The sequence below is a fragment of the Nicotiana tomentosiformis genome, chromosome 3, assembly GCF_000390325.3.
Source record: "Nicotiana tomentosiformis chromosome 3, ASM39032v3, whole genome shotgun sequence".
In the NCBI taxonomy this organism is placed as follows: Eukaryota; Viridiplantae; Streptophyta; class Magnoliopsida; order Solanales; family Solanaceae; genus Nicotiana; species Nicotiana tomentosiformis.
Window position 1 is genome coordinate 74,426,514 of NC_090814.1, and position 13,964 is coordinate 74,440,477.

General features: G+C 38.5%; 2 protein-coding genes across 2 annotated transcripts; both read left to right on the plus strand.

The window, feature by feature from the left end:
• Positions 1 to 4,502: 4,502 nt before the first annotated feature.
• On the plus strand, positions 4,503 to 7,648 carry LOC104100655 (BAG family molecular chaperone regulator 7). Its single transcript, XM_009607930.4, has 3 exons — positions 4,503 to 5,420; positions 5,738 to 6,019; positions 7,147 to 7,648. The coding sequence occupies exons 1-3, from the start codon at positions 4,701 to 4,703 to the stop codon at positions 7,375 to 7,377; spliced, it is 1,233 nt and encodes a 410-aa protein (XP_009606225.1). The 5' UTR covers positions 4,503 to 4,700; the 3' UTR covers positions 7,378 to 7,648.
• Positions 7,649 to 9,857: 2,209 nt separating this feature from the next.
• LOC138908017 (uncharacterized) lies at positions 9,858 to 10,334 on the plus strand. The gene has a single exon (XM_070198647.1). The coding sequence runs from the start codon at positions 9,858 to 9,860 to the stop codon at positions 10,332 to 10,334; it is 477 nt and encodes a 158-aa protein (XP_070054748.1).
• Positions 10,335 to 13,964: the final 3,630 nt, after the last annotated feature.

Sequence of the window (13,964 nt, forward strand, 5' to 3'; positions counted from 1 at the left end):
TTTAGTTTTAAAATAGAAATAGAAACAACACCAATTTGTGAAAGTGCAAACTAAGATAGTTCAAATCCACGCATTAGAATATATACTCCTAGCTCTCATCTAGCTCCCTGTGAATTCGATCCCGACTCTTCATTGAGTTACTATAATTGCAATCGACCGTGTCATACCTTATTTTGAGGCGTGCATTGCGTGATAGGTTAGAGAGACATGCGTATAATCAACTGTCATAAGCCTTCTGAGGGAATTATAGTAATTCCCGCCAAAAGAATGTTTCTACTAATTTTTTGTTAACACAAAGTTATGTCACCGGAAAGCAGAAGGACTACTGTATAGGGTAAAATATGCTATAACACGTGGCCGTCCAAAAAAGGGGATACGTGGAACCCACGACGGGGGGATGGCCAAAGACCAAAGGCAGCTGTTTTATTTGTCACCAGAAAGAATAACGCTCATAAAGATGTGATAAATGCTATTCTCCCGGTAGCATTTAATAGAGAATATTTCCTGGTATTAAGAGCAATTACCCGTTACAGGGAATTTGACATTTATGTTCACCGTTACATCTTCGTCAATGCCCCTCATAATTGACATTAAAGAAGGGCACGATCATAGGACTTCCTTCATAGCTATAAATAGTGAGCTCAGTCGTCATTGTAAATGACATGAATTTTTTGGCAAACTTATACTACATTCTATACAAAGCTCAATACAATCTTATCTTCTTATTTTTTGATTTCGATGTTGTTGTGCCCGGATATCCTGTTCCCGGAACTATTGCTTCTGTTGTTTCGTCTATATCCAAAGGCTAAGTATTGTATAATTCTTCGATTATTTTATTATTACAGGATTAAATTAATTCACTTGTCTAGAAACCACGTATAAATTCAATTGTACCGTTTTACGGGTAAACACACTAAACTAGAATTGATAGCTTAATGAATCAAACAAAATAGAATATATATATATATATATATATATATGTGTGTGTGTGTGTGTGTGTGTTATTCATCACAACGTGTGGATACTACTTTGTCTTATAAGTAAGCTCGTTTAGCCTTTGAAAATCAGGTGCTTTTAGATTTCAACTTCTAAATTGATTTTTTTAAACCAAATTGAAGGAAAATGTTTCAGCTATTTATGTGCGCTAATAATTGTAGCTGGAAGGATAATGTAAGTAGATCAAAGGTAACACATTTTGTTTACATCATCTCATATCAAATAATTTTATTTTATTTTATATATTACAAATTAAAGTGACAATGCAGTGTGTAAACACCGGGCTACTCCGCTATTACCTAGCTTTCACTTGGCAGTTGGCACTTTTCTTCTTCTATGGATTTGCAAACTTTTTTTTCATAATTAAAAGTTTTAATTTTAACTTGTTAATTTTTCTTATATATATATACGTCTGTCTGCTTTTATTTTGGATATTCATCTTATGCATATCATAGCTAATTTATTGAGATTTCTCTTGCGCTTTTAAAGACAAATATATCTTAAAAGATCAGAATTCTCTTGTACTCTTTCGCATATTTTCTTTATTGTTACTGATCATGCAAAATCCTAAATGACCGAGGCCAAAAGGTGTTAATATAAGTTCATCTGCCATCTCATCTTGTGAACCCTCCAATTCCTCTTTCTCCCATTCCTTTCTTCATCATTTTTGTTGTTTCCTTCCATTCCTTTTTTCTGTTACTATTGATGCAGGCTATGTTGGCCCTATATTTACGGTACAATCATGGCTCAATAAGAGCTTTTTGGCTCTTTGGAAACGTGATGTAAATGATAAAAGGTAAAAAAAAAATTCACTTAAAAGTAAGTGATCTGATTAAGTTAATCTTGATTCCACCTTTCTTCAACACGAGTAGATCTCATCTTTGAGTAAGTTCACCATCCGAATCATATCTAGTATACGATAGAAATAGTTGACAACTTTCTCAAGTAGTGCATTTGCTTGTTCTAAGTATTTTATTCAAAGGAAATTACTTAAGCTACAATTGAGGGTATAATTAATACAAATAAATGACATACTCATTTATCTCTACCGTTGTCTTTTTTGAACCCAAATCTCTTCATGTTATAGTACTGTACAAATAAGTTAAAGTTTGGACAAATCTCGGTGAAATAAAAAACTAATTTTAAAAATTAATTTAGATGTTAAGTCATTTTCTTAACACTCCCTCTCCCTGATACAAAAAGTAAAAGAAAAAAGAAAAATGAAATTATGTGATAAAGTATTATTCGGTAATCTTAATTCTAAATTCTGATTTATCTAGGTAAGGAAAAAACTAGAATTAGAAAAGATAGCACATAAAAATTTAGAATGATTTTTTGGACGATGGTCGCCTAATTAAGGAATATTTTGCTTTTTAATTGTTCGACCACAATTTAGTGGTGTTAGTTTTGATTACAAAAATAGAATACAATAGGACTTAATAAAGCTTTCATCTTTATTCGTACTTAGCCACAAACAATTTACGCTTATAATCTCGTATATTTCACTTCTCCGGCCTCGTCTTTTTTGCAGAAAGCCGCTCTACGGAGGGGATGATGTGTGACAAACTGATGTTAAAACCATACTAATAACTTAGAACAGTAAATCCATTTAGAGGTTGCAATTCACTTAGTACCATCTAAGGGTGTTTAACGAGCGGGTTGGGACGGGCTGGACACAAAAAAAAAAGTCCATCCGTTTAATGTTGCGGGCTGTTAGCGGACTGTACTTTTTCGGGGTTTTTTTATCTGTTCGGGTTCGGGCTGTTAGCGGGCCGTGGAATTTTATTTTTTTTAAAAGTAAATTTTATTTTTCTTATTCAATGTTATTGATACTTAAGTGTTTGAAAACTTGTAAGGCTTAGAATTAAACTTTGAAGTTTAAAGTTTTAAATTTGAAATTTGAATTTTATAATTTTAAAATTAAAATTTGAAAGTAAGTGGCTACAAAAAATTATTTAATAAGACCAATAGGCAATATGTAAGGATCAAGCTCCGAAGATTTTCATTTGATATTTTTATTGAATAATATATAATACTTCAAATTAAGTTGCAAGTTCTTTTTTGATTTTGTTATTTTTGAACTTGCAAATTAAAAGTTTACAACAATTATAAAAAAATAAAAGAAATAGTACATCACATGCTTTGCATCATTTTTGTAAGTTCATCCATGTCAACATGAGGTTCTTGGTTTTCGGCATTGGTTGAATCAGCACCATAAACTATTATATCTCCGATTTATTGGTCCTCCGCTTCATCTACCTCGTCACGTCCTTGATTTCGTCGTTATGATCTTATCCAATCTCTGAAGCACACTAGAATTTTCAAAGCGTTGCTACCCAATAAATGACGGGTATCTCCTAGTTGTTGCCTTGCTTGGCTAAATGCACTCTCTGATGCGACTGTTGAAATCGGTACATTTAACACGTCTCGAGCCATGGCCGAAAGAACAGGAAATTTATTTGAGTTGCTCCTCCACCAACCCAGTGGTAGAAATTCTTTTGTGCGGGGCTCTGCTGACTTTTGCAAGTAGAATTGAAGTTCATCAATATTCCTACTACTGGTTTGTTGATGCTCCCCTAGTGTAGACCAAATCAAATAATCTTCAACACCATCATTATCATCCAAAGCACTGGTCCCAGATGTTGAAACTGAACTTGAAGGAATATTTGCATCTATAGCAAAAGAAGTATCAACAATATTAGCATAATAATTATATAATGTTTCTAAATGTTTGTGTAGATCATAAATATAAGTGTCAATATCAGGAGTTTCAGTTGGTCCGTTAATTTTTTTTATTTTTTTATTTTTTTTTAAAACGTTAAAAAACGGGCTGAACCGGGCTGTAACCCGTTAACAACCCGTTAACGGGTTAACATGCTTAGCGGGTTTCGGTACATCGGTATCAAAAAATTGTTCGTTTAAAATCCACTCCCGGCCCAACCCCTCCCAACCCGCCCACGCTACCGTACCAGGCTGAATCGGGCTATAAACAGGTCGGTCCGGCCCGATTAACATGTGTAGTACCATCATACCTTGACTATGTAAGAGAATAGGCGGAATTTAATTCACGCTAATCTCCATTTCTTAAATGATCATAGTATATTTTTTCAACAGGACAAAACTCCAAACTCTATCCCACGTGCGATCCTATCTACACTAAAAGTTAGTACTACATAAAAAGCCCTTCGTAAACAAAGACAGCTGATTCAATTTCAATATTAGGATATGATTATGATGTTAACTAAAATCAAATGTTCCAAAATCTAAAGCATACTCCACTTAATTTGTCTCATTAAATTTCATTGTTTATCAATCAATCAGGTTCTCTTTAACAGCTAGTGGCCCCCAAAAGTCTGAAACCCCACATGCCTTGGTCGCAATCTAAATATTCTTTTGTCTATGTTTTTGTACGGCGCAAATTCCTAACTTCTTAAGGGACATTTTCGTAAATATAATATCCGTCCGCGGCGATATTATCCGCTTTAACCAATCAACTAATCGTCCCCACAAAGTACTCAACAAATTGCTTCCCACTAATCTCCACGAAATTCCAATCTTACCCCTCCTACTTTACCCTTCTTGACTCTCTTCATCTCTTTCCCCTAATAATAAACCAACCTCTGCATATTTTATCCTCCATCTTTATCACTGTTTTTTCAAAGATTACAACTCTTTTCCTTTGGGTTGCTAGATTCAAGCGAAAAATGAGCCGTTTCAGGAGATTTGATCTTATTGAGTACTCTCCTTCTCCTTCTCCTTCTTTCTTCCTCAAAGAATCCTCATTTCTCCGCCCCAAAACCCTACTCCTAAACCCCTCATTCCACATTGAAGATGAGCTTGACTCCACTCTCGATCTCCTTTGCCCTAACACTTTCACACCCACTACACTCCTCGAGCTCACCTCCCCCTTTGACGACTTTGATACCATCACTGATCTGATCCAAATCGAAAGAACCCCTTTTTACACCTTCACTCGCCGGGTTCATCGCCGGGTCGGACTCGGTACTGAGTTACAGAGTCTGTCTGACCGAGTCTCTGAACTCGAGCGGCTGTTCATTGAGGAGAAGAAGAAGAAGAAGAGCAAGAAAGTTGGTGAGAGGAAGTACACGTGGGCGGCCGAGATCAAGAGCCCCGAGAAGGACGGGGTTGATCGGAAGTACAAGTGGATTGCTGAGGTCAAAGATGGTAAAAAGAAGGGTGATTTGGATAAAAGTTACAAATTTACTGCTGAGATCAAAGGGAAGAATGAGGATTCACGTACGTACACTTTCAAAGCATCAAATGCCGGCGGAGATGATTCTGAGATTGAGAAAAAAGAGAAGAAAGATAAGAAGAAGAAATGTGAGAGTGGTAAATCTGTGGGTTCTGCACGTTTAGTTGAGATTGAAGAGCCATCTGATCACGGGGCACTCGTCTTAAGACAGGTTAACTTTTGATTATTATTACTCATTTCTCCCTTCGGCCCATTTTATGTAATGTTGTTTGATTAGAAGTTTAAGAAAGAAAGAATGAAAAAAAAATTGAAACATCTGATCTAATCAACTCTTAGATATTTGTGTGGCTATAATAAATTATTTTTAAATATATAAAGGTATCATTTTTTTGAGACAGATTAAAAAGTAAAGTGCATCACATAAATTGGGGCACATGGAGTATCAAGATTTTGTTGATCAATGAGGGCTCTTTACATTTTTTTTGGTGGATATTTGTGTTTTTATTTTTACTCTTTTGTGATGTGTAGGTATTTGCGAAGAGGGTGGAGAAGAGAAGGGGGAAGAGGAAGGAGATATCACCACAAGATGCAGCATTAGCTATTCAAATGAGCTTCAGGGCTTACTTGATTAGGAGGTCGCAAGCACTGCGTGCTCTGAGGGAACTGGCCATCGCCAAGACTAAGTTGAAGGAGCTAAGGGCTCTATTCAACAACTTCACTTACCGACGTCGTGTTACCCGTGATGCTGAGGAGCGCCAGAGGTTCTCTGAGAAGATTATTGTGCTGCTTCTCACTGTTGATGCCATTGAGGTATACATATTTCGTGTTATCTTTCCTGTAGTCGGACTTCTCATTAAACGTTTATACTGGTTCATTATATTTTATGTCGCGGCGTTTGACTTGATACTAAATTAAAGATGTTGATTTGAGTTAGTTTGTTACATTAGTGACTGGAAGAAATTATGGAAGTAATAGTTGAAAAGTTAGTCTGATAGAAAACATCACTTCAAATTTTATAATTTGAATAGTTAGATGTATTTGGATTTTTGAAAGCTCTGAAAATTTTATGAAATAATGATGTTAATTGAGTCGTGTCAAACATTTTGGAACGTCTCAAAATGAAAAGAAATCAGTAAATTGGAGTGGATAGAGTACTAGAATTCTGCAACTTTCAAGTGGTTACTTTTGTTGGTGAAGTATCATTTATCAATGATTGGTTCTATAGTTCTCAGATGTTTATCAGTTGTTGCATGGTCTGATCCCCGAAAGTGGCCTTTCAACTTCCCTGTTTTTAGTGGTTCTCCATTTCCTTTTCTTATTTGTTTTTCAGCTTTGTTGGATTTGGGGGTTTTGGATGGTTTTCAGTAGAAATAGTTTATAAATAAGAGGCATTATATAGGAATTCCGGGTCTGACTTTGGATCAACATAAACACGACCTTTGGTACATTTACTTTTTTAGACCAGTTTGTGCTTCTAGTTTGGTTATTTATTTTCCGTTTAGATTTTGGTGGTAACCTCAGAATGTACATTTTTGCTTTATCTGACTAGATAGGCAATGGTAACAAATTAAATAAGGATGCAGCTGATTTATTACTATGCTGCCGTCTTTCCTGAAATTGAAGCCGGGAAACAAGAATTTGCTGACCTCTCAGCTAGTTGTTCTGTAGCTTCCTCACATCTTATGTTGGGTCTGTATTTTGGTAGATGAGCATGAAATGATACCTACTGCAGCCAGAAATGTTATCATCCACTATATTTATTCTCTCTACAAAATCCATACGGATTATGTTGACGACATCAATTGTCTGCATATAATGAGATCACATATTCTCCATATTTGCAATGTGTTATGCAGATCTTTGGCTCTCAACCATTTTTAGTGTTCTTGCTTTTATTCCAAAAATGCATTTATCGTTCTCTTTTCCTTCTGTATTAGGGTGCTGATGTAATGGTCCGATCTGCAAAGAAGACGATGGTGGATGAGCTAGAAGCAATGCTTGATGTTATCGACCCCCAACCTGGCGGGAGGCCTATATCGGTTGCTAGGAGGAGAACATTTGATATGCCTGATGGTGCCATTCAGAAGGAACTTGCAGCTGGTGTTGCTCAAGTTGTTCAAATGCTTGACGAGTCCAATGCTGCTGAATCCTTTGAAGCATGCTTATGAGTCTACTATGACGTGAGATTCCACTGGTCTTTGGGGTTGCTGGTGTTGTATGTTCTAAGTAGGACTGACGACGGTGTGAAACTACTACTACTACTACTACTGTTGTTACCTTTCTTTTATTCTGGATAATGGAGATTAGAGCTAGTATGTCATCTTCCTTTTCCATTTTCTGGTATGAAGTTTTCACTTGGCTTAACTCTTCCCACTTGTAGGGATATTGTTGATGCATAAATGATCATATCAAGTGTTATGCTTGATATTTCCTTTGTAATCCACATGCATCTCAATATCTTGTGCTCCGACAATGTGCACTAGCATTTCGTTGTGTTATTAATAATGTGTGAAACATGAATCGTGATTTCTATTTGGCCTTGACTTTTTGAAGCTTCTATGCCAACTGCTAATGTCAGCGCGGTTGCCTTCAGCTTAGCTATAAGTTGTAAGCAAATGATTGGGCTGTGAAAATGGCTAATTGGTATGGCTATAAGCTTTTAGACAGGCAATATAACTGTTGGTTAGAAGTGAAAATACATTATTTTGTGAGTTGGCGACTTGGTGTTGCATGTGCAGAAAACATAAGAAGGATATGAATCACCTTTTATTGCACTGTAATTTTGTATCATAATTTGGTCTCCTTTTCTTCTGGTAAATAGCACATTGGTTGAGGAAATGGTCTGAAGCGGATGTAGAAATTCTACAAACACTATTTGCTGAATTTGCTTATAATTTTCATTGTGCATATACTTCTACTAGTTTTTTGCCTTTTGAACAAGTGAGGGAAGTTATTGCCCTCCTTGGTAGAAAATGATTTCCTGATAAAATATTTCTGGCAATCAATTACCAATAAATTACTTATTTTTCGGAAAATTATTCAACTCCATAATCTAATTCAGGATTTGTTAACTGCTGTGCTATAATGTTGTTTATATTTGAGCAAAATTCATTACTAGCCATTTGGTAAAAACTAATATCATCCGCTAGCCATAAATTATAATATGCCCTTTATAGTCCAGAACCAATTCTAATGGCTAGCCATTAAAATTAACAAACCCAACTGACATGATAATTTTGTAACATATACTGTTCAGTAACCAATAAGTGTCTCTCAATGAAGTCATATCGAATTTAGAGTTCAGGTTTCAAATCTAAACATTTCTTGCTCAACAATGATGAAGGCTAAAAGGACCAAAAAACTATATTATCTGCTAACTTATAACCAGATTTACCACAAACTGTTGAGCGTCAGGCCATGACTGTCTGGAGAAGCGTTTGATGGCAACTATCCAGTTGCTCCGAAGCTTATAGAAATAAATATGGCAAAAGAAAAGGATAAATCTTGTCTAAAAATCAGTGAATGGAAAAAGAAGCAGCATGACAAGTTGACAAACAATGACTATTCCACAAGAATCATGCATTCAAAAAATATACAATTTTGATACAACAAAGCTAGAATCTTTCAAATATTTTACTATACTATAGTTCATGTGCACACTAGTACAAAATGTATATATATTTTTTACACATCGTAGTCATTCAATATACAAAAAAGACTGTCACTATACAAAAAATATACAAATAGACTGTCACTATACAAAATAGACTGTCACTATACAATTTATATACTAAATAGAATGCTACTATACAAAAAATATACAAAATATATGTCACTATCAAAAAATATACAAAACAAATTGTCAATATACAAAAAATATACAAAATAGATGTCACTATACAAAATATGTACAAAAGACTGTCACTATACAAAAAATATACAAAATAGATGTCACTATACAAAATAGACCGTCACTGTACAATTTATATACAATAGACTGTCACTATACAAAACATATACTAAATAGACTGTCACTATATAAAACATATACAAAATAGACTATCACTATATAAAAAATATACAAAATAAACTGTAAATATACAAAAAATATACAAAATAGACATTTTGGGCTATTAGATGTAATATGTTTGGGCCGGATGGCCATTTCGTGTCAATGAGAAAAAACATGGGGTATTAAAATTTTGAGAGGCCATAGAGAGTCATTTTCTCTTTATATTTCCTTGTAGCTTGGTCAAGAGTCTCAGACCAGCTAACTGCACACAGCCAAGGCCCAAGCCATTGTCTTACAATTCGGTAGTTGCAAATTAGCCGCGCATTCAAAACTAATTCAGATGTAGCCACTTTTTAGGCGGAAATAATATTTGGACAAAACTATCCCCACTCAAAAATATCCAGAAGAGATCACCCGATTCCACGACCTAATAGGGAACGACACCAACCATATGTCAGGGCGGACGCCACTCCCTCCCTCCGCTATGAAGAAGGTCCGCCCAGACCAAAGACAGGGACTCATCGGAACGAAAGAAGTATGCCTCATTTATTATCTACTCACAATTTTTGTGAATCGCCTACAGAAATAGTCTACACCCTTGAGAAACTCGGAACAAAAGTGAAGTGGCCGCCAAAGATGAGATCAGACCCGAACACCAGAAAGTCTGACGCCCTCTGTGAGTTCCACCAGGAACGCAGGCACAAAACAGAAGATTGCATCGCCCTTGGACAGGAAGCCATAAATATGTTACAGCAAGGGCACCTCAAAGAATTGTTAAGCAACAAAGGGAGGACAAACTTCACTAGAGGACGTGAACATCATGGGCCGCCAAAGCCACCATCCCCAGCTCTTACCATCAACATGATCATCGGCGGCAACGATGATGCCTCTGTCAACGGCACAAATTTCACCACCACTCACAAACTCAAGCGGTCGATCACCCGCGAACGGCATGATGGACTCGAAGAGAGTATCATCTTAGACGAGTCAGATGCCGACGATTTGACTTTCCCTCATAATGATTCCCTTGTTATTACTTTATGCATTTTAGATACTAATGTCAAACGCATCATGGTGGACGATGGAAGTGGTGTAAGCATTATCCATCCCTGAGTCCTTACCCAAATGAGGCTCGAGGATAAAATAGTGTTGCGTTGCATCACGCTAACCGATTTTAATAATGCAGTTGAGCGAACGTCCAGGGAAATTACACTACTCGTCTTGGCCGGCGGCGTAACTCAAGAGACAACATTCCACATTATGGACCAGGCCACCACATACAATGCCATAGTGGGTCGACCATGGATACATCCCATGAGAGCCATCAACTCCAGCCTATACCAAGTGATCAAATTCCCAACACCATGAGGGATATTCAATATACGCGGAGAGCAGTGCACATCCCGGGAATGCTACTGCATTGCCTTAGACAGCACGGCTACCCAACAAAGAAAAGTTAAAGAAAAAAAGGTATAGCAATCAACAGGGTCGAGGTCGGAGCAAGATGTGATCGAGGACGTCATCGAGGATCCCGACACGATCGAAGCCACAGTATCGACCATAGAAAACCTCGACCCCGTTCAATTGGACCTCAACGATCATAGCAAGAAGGCCTATATCGGCTGCAAACTTCGGGAACCATGTAAATTCCGTCAATTCTTAACAGCTAACACAGACTTGTTTGCTTTCAACCATGCAGATATGCCAGGTATCCCAAAGGAAATCGCCACGCACAAATTAAAGGTCAACCCATTCCACCCCTAGTGAGACAGGTCAGGCGTAAATTCAAACCCGCTATTAACGATGCAGTCTGCGAGGAGATGGAAAAACTGTTAGAAAACGGTTCCATCAGGGTGTCGAAGTAATCCAAGTGGGTTGCCAACATAGTGATGGTCAAAAAGAAAAATGGGAAATGGTGGATGTGCGTGGATTTCACAGATTTGAGCAAAGTATGTCCAAAGGATTCATTACTATTACCTCATATCGACCAACTCATCGACGCAATGGTCGGGCACGAGCTACTAAGTTTCTTGGACACCTACTCAGGCTATAATGAGATCCCCATGGAAGAAGAAGATCAGGAAAAGACCATGTTCATCACCCACCAAGGAACGTATTGCTACAAGGTCATGTCGTTTGGACTAAAAAACATAGAGGCTACTTATCAAAGATTGGTAGCAAGGATGTTCAAAGACCTGCTCGGCAAAACAATGAAGGTATATATAGAATACATGCTGGTCAAGTCCAAAAGGGGAGAATATCACATCGATCATTTCAAAGAAACTTTCGACATACTTAGATGGTACGGAATGAAGCTGAACTCAGAGAAATGCGCATTCGGGGTAGCCTCGAGAAAGTTCTTGGGTTTTCTGGTATTGCAACGAGGGATCGAGGTCAACCCAGATCATATCAAAGCCATTGAGGAGATACCAGAACTCATAAGTACCAAAAAACAAGTCCAAAGGTTGACTGGTCGTATCGCCGCCTTATCAAGGTTTATCCCGCGGTTATCGGATAGGTGACATAAATTCTTTGGCATACTCAAGAAAGACAACGGCCTCAAATAGACTTCCGAGTGTGCCCAGGCTCTGCAAGAACTGAAGGCATACCTATCATCACCGCACTTGATTTCGAAACCCGAACCTGGGGAGCAGCTCCTCGTCTATCTTGTCGTATCCGAAGTAGCAGTAAGCGCAGTCTTGATCCACAAAAATAAAGGTATGCAATCTTTCATCTATTAAATTAAGAAAACACTCGTTGACGTCGAGACGAGGTACCCGCACCTCGAAAAATTGGCTCTAACCTTGGTCGTAGTTTCACGAAAGCTTAGACCCTATTTCTAAGGTCACCTCATCTCGGTCGTCATAACTTTTACCCTGAGGAGAATTTTTCATAAACCCGAGCTATCGGGAAGGCTAGCCAAATGGGCCATCGAGCTAAGTAAGCATGATATCACATACCAGCCGCGAACGGCGATAAAGTCACAAGTGCTCACCGACTTCAGCGCAAAAATAATGCCCGAGTTCGAAAAGGAAGTCTTCCAAACTTCCCTCCAAACAAATGACCTATGGGTCCTATACACTGATGGCAAATCTAACGCATAAGGGTCTGGACTGGGACTCGTACTCGAGGTCCCAATAGGCGAAGTAATTCGCCAATCCATAAGGTGCCCGGAGATGATTAACAATTAGGCCGAGTATGAGGCCATAATTGCAGGATTAAGGCTAGCACTCAAATATGGGGCTAAACAGTTGAAACTTGACTCCAACGAATGCCAACGAATGCCGAAGCAGATGGCCTCGCCAAATTAGCCTCAGCTACCAAAAGCATCATGACCGGAGATAAATGTGTATTCCACCTCCTCACTCATCACTGGAGCTAGTCGAGGTAAGAAGCATAAACTTAACTTGGTACTGGCGCAATCGCATTATTGCATATTCGCAGGACGACACACTCCCAGGCGACAAAAAAGAGGCCAAAAACCTAAAAATACAGGTGGCCTGATACAACCTCCTCCATAGCGACCTGTACAAGAGGACGTACGGCGGCCCTCTGGCGAAGTGCTTGGGCCCCAACCAAACCTAGCGCGTCCTCGAAGTAGTCCATGAAGGCCATTGCAGAGCTCACTCCGGCAATCGAGCACTGGTCAGATACCTCATACGGGCGGGATACTACTGGCCCACTATGAAAAAGCATGTCGCAGACTTCGTGAGGAAATGCGAACAATGCCAAAAGTACGCCCCAATGATTCACCAAGCGGGCGAGAACCCCCACTCGGTCACCTCCCCTTACCGTTCATCAAATGCGGAATGGACATCGTGGGTCCCCTCCCAACGGGGCGAGGTACGTATGATTCATTTTGGTTTTAACTGACTATTTCTTTAAATGTGTGGAAGAAGGAGCATTCACCCAAATATGGGAACAGGAGGTAATCACCTTTATATGGAGAAACATCATATGTCGATTCGGCATACCCAAGAAAATCAGCTTAGACAACGGACCCCAGTTCACAGGAAAGAACACTGTCGAGTTCTTCGAAAAATGGCATATCAAGAGGATACTCTCAACCCTATACCATCCAGTGGGTAACGGACAAGCAGAATCCTCCAATAAGTCTATATTAAACATCATGAAGAAAAAGCTAAAAGACACCAAGGGACTATGGCTAGAAATGTTACCATAAGTATTATGGGCCTACCAAAAAACTCCGAAAACGAGTACAGGAGAGACGCCCTACTCTTTGATCTATGGGACTGAGGCAGTAATACCGGTCGAGGTTGGAGAACCCAGCCTAAGATACTACCATGAAAGCGGCACAAGTAACGACGAGAGCAGAAGGCAAGATCTCGACGAAATAGACTAACGGACAGACATGGCCTACATAAGAATGGTCTCCCAAAAACAACAAGCAGAACGTTATTACAACAAAAAAAGCAAAGGTCCAGCCGCTTAAAGTTGGGGACTATGTACTGAAATCCAAAACTCTAGTGAGCAAAGATCCCCGAGAAGGTAAGCTGGGAAAGAACTGGGACGGTCCGTACAAAACACAACAAAAGCAAATAAGGGTTCATTCCAACTAGAGACAATGGAACGAAAGCTACTATCAAACAACTAGAATATCATCCACCTCAAATACTTCAACTTCAGAGAGAAAAAGCGTCCCCCAAGTCGTACTCTTTTTTTCCCTCACTCGAGTTTTATCCCATTTGGGTTTTCTCAAAGAGGTTTTTAACGAGGCGATGA